Here is a 6,894-nt window from a genome sequence, read left to right on the forward strand (position 1 = left end):
CTGTGCTGTGGGTGTGGAGTGGGGGCTGACTCTGTGCTGTGGGTGTGGAGTGGGGGCTGACTCTGTGCTGTAGGTCGTTTTAAAACTCTCCACTGCCTCATGTAGCACCTCTGTGGCTTTTATAAAGACATCCTGCCATGGGGTCCTTCAGAAACCACAGTTCCAGTGACCCAGCTTTTTACTCCTTTCCTTCTCTGCTCAGTCATCCAAAAACTAAGGGAAAATGTAAGATCCAGCTTGGGCGGCAGCTGGATCCCCTGCCCTGACACACGGCATTCTTGAATGCTAGGTCTTCTAGTACATAAGTCAAAAAGGAAATAGAAGTGTAAATGACTTATTACACATTTTCAATTAGTAACTAGATACAGCACACACAGTGCTGCATCACTGTAGAGTAGTCAAGATGCCGGCTCTGGAATGTGGAATTATCTTACAGTGCCAGGCTCCTCTACGGTATGGCCGGACACAGAAAGACTACTTAAGAGTATCTTGAGGAGAAAAACAGAAAAGAGAAAATGACTAACTATATGGTTTAGAACTTATTTTAACTGTATTTATTTTGTTTTTTGAGACAGGATTTTTCTGTATACCCCCAGCTGTCCTAGAACTCACTCTGTTTAGGCTGGCCTTGAACCCAGAGATCCCTCTGTCTCTGCCTTGTGAGTGCTGGGATTAAAGGTGTGCACCACCACTGTCAGGCTACTGGTATTTTGAATCCATTTTTTTCCTTATTAAAAATAAGATAGTAGGCTAGGTGGTGGTGCCCACACGCCTTTAATCCCAGTACTCGGGAGGGAGAGGCAGGCAAATCTCTGAGTTTGAGGCTAGCCTGGTCTACAGAATGAGTTCCAGGGTTACACAGGAAACTCCATCTCCAAAAACAAAACAAAACAAAACAAAAAAACCAAAAAATAAGCTACTGACTTATGAAGCGTAAATTTGCCTTCAATAAATTGGTCAATATAACAAGGTATATTTATAGTCTGTTATTTATAGTATTCATTCATAACTGAAAAGCAGCACTTTGGAAGAGTACTCTTAAAATATTAAAATGTGTGAAAAATTCTACATTGGGAAAAAATCACGCAGTTTAAAATATGAAGAAGGATGCTTAAAAGAAATCCCACACTAGCTCAGAATTGAGAATAATAGATGGTTATTTATTTAGGGGTAGACTCACAAATCAATATCCTCTGCTTGAACGGAGAACAGCAACCGAATCCCGCACCAGAAGAGAGGCTGGACGCACCCTTTACGTGGGCATAAATAGTACAAGAGGCCACGCCCCAGTGGGCGGACAACTTAAAGGCTACTGGCTGAAGGATTTCCTACAGCATCAATAAATGTAAATAACACGAGAAAGCACGCTCGTGCCGGGCTGTACCGCACCACGTCATTCTGTCCAATAGAAACCCGCCCACCCACAAACAGGGGTGACTGCAGCAGTAATAATACAAGCCAGAAATGTTAAGTAAATTTGAAAGTATCTTTAAATGTTTATTTAATTATAAATATAAGTAAAACATGCAAATACTGCACTAAACACTAGCTCTGAACCTAGAATCAACTAGATTTGTCAGTCTGAGAAAACGTAGGCCGACCAGTGTCCTGATGATAACAAGTGACGGCGGCGAGCTTGTCATCACGTCCGACCACGGAAAGCCGCACACTTCTCTTTCCTCCTTCCTTCCCTTTATCTGTCCTATGGTCAGCGCCAATGTAATACTTAGTAAATTAAATACAATACATAATGGGGAAATAGTACTCTCTACTATATTTCATATTTACAAGCTATAAAAATAAGTTTTTCTGTATATAAAAAAATGAGAGAATAATATGTAGTTGTACAAGTTTTTTGATTTTTCAAGACAGGGTTTCTCTGTAGCTTTGGAGCCTGTCCTGGAACTCCCTTTGTAGACCAGGCTGGCCTCGAACTCACAGAGATCCGCCTGCCTCTGCCTCCCGAGTGCTGGGATTAAAGGCGCCATCACGGTCCGGCTTACAAGTTTTAAAAAGTATAACTGACATCATGGCTCGTGCCACAATTATACCCAGTCCGTAAGTTCTGTAAGCACAGGTCAGATAAGAAATCTCTCATCCACTAGAGTTTTGGTTGCCAAATTCTTTTGTCCTACTATATTGCGGATAAATCGAAAAATCTGGAAAAATAAAACAGTTGAGAAGGAAATTAAAGATTCATAAAAAATTAAATATGCAATTCAATTTTAAATATCTAAATTAGTCAATTTTCTCAACCCTTGTCACGAATGAGTATTTTAATTACTTGATGCAATCATTTTTAAACTATAAAATATTAGGAAACACTTTTATGAATTAATATATACCTCTCATATTCACAAGAACATACTTTTAAATACTTAAGGAAATTTTTTAACTGTCTAAAACTAAAGAAATGTCAAAAGCATGTCCTTGGTAAAGACAGAATTTGTGCCTGGTTCTATCCAGGAATAATAAAGCAGGCCCTAAGGCACGCCTTCCTTCACGCAGGCGGTATTTCAGGAGCAGCTGCCATCTCGTGAACTTTCCGTCTCAGAGTTCTTTACTATGCACACAGGTGAGGTTGTGTGAGCTGGTAGTGTGCAGCCCTGAATGGCGTCTCTAGGGCTTGCTGTTTTTTGTGTGAATGGGACTCATAATAACTAGCGCTCACTTTTGGCATGTAGGAGACTGGTAGCTAAGTATCTTCCTGGTTGCTCAAGGAACTTCTGCCCTCAAGTGGATCCTGGCATTTTACTGTCCCCAGGGAGAGAGTGCAGACTGTGATCTCCTGAATGGCTCCTCCTTTCCTTGGCAGGGTTGATCATATTCCAAACATGCCCGAAACCTGGTCATACATTCTTTAAGAATATAAACACCAGAGCGAGGAGGGATTATGTGGGCAAAGGGGTCAAGACCATGATGGGGAAAGCCACAGAGACAGCTGACCCGAGCTAGTGGGAGCTCACGGACTTGGACTGACAGCAGGGGAACCTGCATGAGACTGAACTGGGCCCTCTGAATGTGGGTGACAGTATTTACCCTAGTGCATGAACTGGCTCTTTGGAGCCCATTCCCTGCGGAGCGACACCTTGCTCAGCCCTGATACAGTGAGGGGGAGCTGGGTCCTGCCTCAATCTTATATGCCAGACTTTGTTGACTCCCCATGGAAGGCCTTACCCTTTCTGAGGAGTGGATGGGAGGTTGATGGGGAGAGCGGGATGAGGGGAGGAAGAGGGAACTGTGGTTGGTATGTAAAATGAAAAAAAAAATTTAAATAAAATAGAAAATAAAAGTACCCACACTTCTAACACTGCTTTAGAGGAACCCAGAATATGTGTGGAGATTTACCTCTTGCTGCAGGTACGTGAGGAAGGACGCTAAAACAAAATTCTGGCAAGCCAAGTCCACAACACAGAAGAACAACAGATCAAAGATAAGGAGTGTGGCTTCGTTTCCATAATACAGCACGCTGCTGAAAGAATGGCCTTCGTCTGCAAAACCACACGTAAGATCCAGAGTCAGGTTACAGTCCTGCAAGGCTGGCACAAGGGTTCTAGAGTTTCTGCCTCAGTTTCCTACAGTTTTGTCTCTCTTTGTACTGCACTGCACACACAACCCTGTCCTTTGTGGGATGGGAACACCCTGTAAAACACCTGACAGTGCTGCAGACCCCACTACCATGGGAAAACTATCAACAGACAGACACAAGTGCTATCCACAATTTAGGGGTTCAGAGAACCAACACTGCCAGGGAAGTCCGGCAAGGGCCTGTTTAGTATAAGGTGGTGACGTCAGGGAACTGGGCCTGTTTAATACAAGGTGGTGACGTCAGGGAACTGGGCCTGTTTAATACAGATGGTGACGTCAGGGAACTGGCGCCATCTGTCACACTGCAGGTGCTAGGAACGAGAATGATCCAGCTTGTGGAAAGTCACTGAGCTGTCAGCAAGACCCTTACAATGTATGCGCTTCTCTACATACACACAGGCTCCTTCCTTTGTTGATGAGATCTCATCATGGCACTCAGGCTGACCTGAGACTTGAGGAGATGGAATTACAGGGGTGCCAGGCCCAGCTTTGTTTAATTTTTCTTTGCTATTGCCTTTCCACCAACATTTCTGGTAAACCCCTACTCCCCTCTCCTGACATCTACCCATAACACCCTTCTCCTGGCACTTACCCATAACACCCCTCTCCTGACATCTACCCATAACACCCCTCTCCTGACATCTACCCATAACACCCCTCTCCTGGCACCTACCCATAACACCCCTCTCCTGGCACCTACCCATAACTCCCCTCTTCTGTCACCTACTTATATTCTGCTTTAGGTTCTTTATATGTGAAAATTCCGAAAACCCTTTAGAAGGTCATACCAAGTTTAGAGTGAAGGGGATTTAAATATTCAGAAAAGTTAAACGACACTTTGAAGTTCACAAAGTGTGTCTCTAGCAGGTGTCGAGTTGGGCTTTAACCTCAGGGCAGAAGACTCTGAAGCTGTATTCTTAATGCCTGGCTCATTTCTTTAACTCAGCCTGCACCATGCTCCAGCGTATAATGTGTTACAGACTTCAGTAGCCGTGCTCACGAGCAGTGGCTTCTAAACTGCTTTCACCATGTGCCTCACCAAAATAAAATGGAACACAGGAACGACTATAGTCCCATGAGGCTGAGTTAACAAAGTTCTCTTGTTTCTTTAAATTACAAAAATCAATAAGAAAACGACTCCCTCCGCCTCCCCAAACGTGCAAGGGTTGAGGAGTCACCGTTGTAGAAGATGCTCCTCTCCATGGGTTCCATGAACTCCATCCCCAGGACCCGCTCTAGAAGCAGCTTATCTTTTATAAAGTAATCCATTTCCTTATGAACCTGGTTTGAGACGACAGTCATGTAAAAAACTGTAATGAAATAAGTGTTTTCCAATGAACGCAAAATGAGAAGCAGAAAAAAAGATGAGGAATGAATAATATATAAGAGAAACTTCTGTAAAATGAATCAGTATACTAGTATTTATAATAAAAATATTTTTAGAAAAGTTTTAGATCTTAAATTCTGTGAATATATTGAAGGTTAGAGATACTGGAAATTGATTTATAGATGCCTTTAAGAATACAATCATAGTGTAAGCATTTCAATGAGTAATAAATAACATTTTGGTGACATAAAATTCTAGTACAGACATATTTAAGAGGACCATAATTTGCTAATGGGTACATTAAATTCACATCTTTTATACACTCTAACTTTCTCTCGAAACCATACATTGTTAGTGACTGTAAATGTCTTAAAATATTATTCGTAAGTATTAAATGAGACAGAAAGCAAAAACAGCAAAAGGTTCCCTGACACAGCTGAAACTGTAACTGAGCCCCATTTAACTTTTCAAAAGCAGCAGACGACCTTGCTCATAGCCACACCAGCTACATACGTGATCAATGAAAGAGCCAAGGAACTTATTCATTGCGTGGTACGCTTTTACACTTTGTTCCAAAGTGCTTGCTGATGAACTCAGTAACCTGGCGGGGCCATTTCTCTAATATGAAAAAGAGAAATGTATAAATATAACAACACACTTTGCGAGATACACACACACACACACACACACACACACACACACACACACACACACACTGTGGAAACGCGCGAACAATCCTTTACAAACCCTTGTTAGTGTTTCATGGATTCTGTCATAGTGCTGTCTCATCTGATCAGAAACTGCAATCTGGAAAGTCTGCCCGTCCGTGTTGGGTACCAAACCTCTTTGGCTGCACAAATTTTCCTGAAAAATTTAAAGAATTTACATTAAGATAAAAACAACTGCAAAAGGTCTTTCTTAGAAAGAGCACACCATTTTCTTTAGCTGGTGTCACATGTTACGAGACTGATTAACCTGGTGGAATTTGGCTGATGCTAACTTGAGACAAAGACTCTAATGTCACTCAAGGTCCCCCCATCCCTCCAGATTTGACATGTTCCCTGCACTCTTACCCCAGCTCCGCTATAGGTCTCCACAGTGACTCCTCTACTCTGCCACCTACACTGCCCGGCTCACTGTGTATTTGGCCAGACTCCTGTATTCAGGGTCATGAACTGGTATCCCTGCAGCTCTCCAAACACCTGTGAGCATTTCAGGTTCACTTTAACATGGGGAAGACATGAACTGTATTCCTACCGCTTCTCTTTTGAGGTTCATGTTCATCTCCTCCATGTTCGTGTCTGCGTGTCCGTGCACTGACCTCCCGTGGATGTAATACCCGAAACACCGGTGTGAGAGCAGAAACACAGACACCTACAGAAGGAGAAGAAACCAGAGGCTCATCCACAAAACTCCAAACCACGTTTTTGTTCAAATCATTCCCCCTCCAAAAGAATAAGTACTGACTGTTTAGGAAGTACATAAGATGGAAACCAGGGTAGTGATGATAATAAAGGTTTTGTTTTGTTTTGTTTTTATAGATGGAAAGAAGACAGGTTTTCTAAAAAAGGAAGACATTCTGAAATATAAATACATTTCAGGGGCTGTAGGATGAATAAATTATTAATTATTCATAATTAAGAAATGTGGATAAAGAAGAGAAAAGCTAAAGTAGGAATATTAACTTGTGGAACATTGTATCTGTTCTTCAGATTAAAAGCTGGTTGAAAATTAGATTAATAACCCAATCATCACAGACCAACTTGATAAACTGCAATAGCACTGCTTTGTCAGATGTGCACACACTGGAGTGACACTGCAGTCATCTGTAAACACACAGCATCTACCGCATCTATCAGATGCACACACTGCAGTCATCTGTAAACACACCGCATCTATCAGATGCACACACTGCAGTCATCTGTAAACACACCGCATCTATCAGATGCACACACTGCAGTCATCTGTAAACACACCGC

General features: G+C 42.2%; 1 protein-coding gene across 1 annotated transcript in view; it reads right to left on the reverse strand.

The window, feature by feature from the left end:
• Nucleotides 1-1,890: 1,890 nt before the first annotated feature.
• Nucleotides 1,891-6,894, reverse strand: part of Tmem67 (transmembrane protein 67) — a 34,737-nt gene continuing 29,733 nt past the window's right edge. The window contains exons 23-28 of the mRNA XM_005362318.3: nucleotides 6,173-6,289; nucleotides 5,663-5,779; nucleotides 5,429-5,533; nucleotides 4,767-4,869; nucleotides 3,349-3,491; nucleotides 1,891-2,159 (exon numbers count right to left, since the gene is read on the reverse strand). Coding sequence (XP_005362375.1) covers nucleotides 2,079-2,159; nucleotides 3,349-3,491; nucleotides 4,767-4,869; nucleotides 5,429-5,533; nucleotides 5,663-5,779; nucleotides 6,173-6,289 — 666 coding nt within the window. The 3' untranslated portion in view covers nucleotides 1,891-2,078. The remainder of the gene's footprint in view (nucleotides 2,160-3,348; nucleotides 3,492-4,766; nucleotides 4,870-5,428; nucleotides 5,534-5,662; nucleotides 5,780-6,172; nucleotides 6,290-6,894) is intronic.

Source organism: Microtus ochrogaster, linkage group LG5, assembly GCF_000317375.1.
Source record: "Microtus ochrogaster isolate Prairie Vole_2 linkage group LG5, MicOch1.0, whole genome shotgun sequence".
In the NCBI taxonomy this organism is placed as follows: Eukaryota; Metazoa; Chordata; class Mammalia; order Rodentia; family Cricetidae; genus Microtus; species Microtus ochrogaster.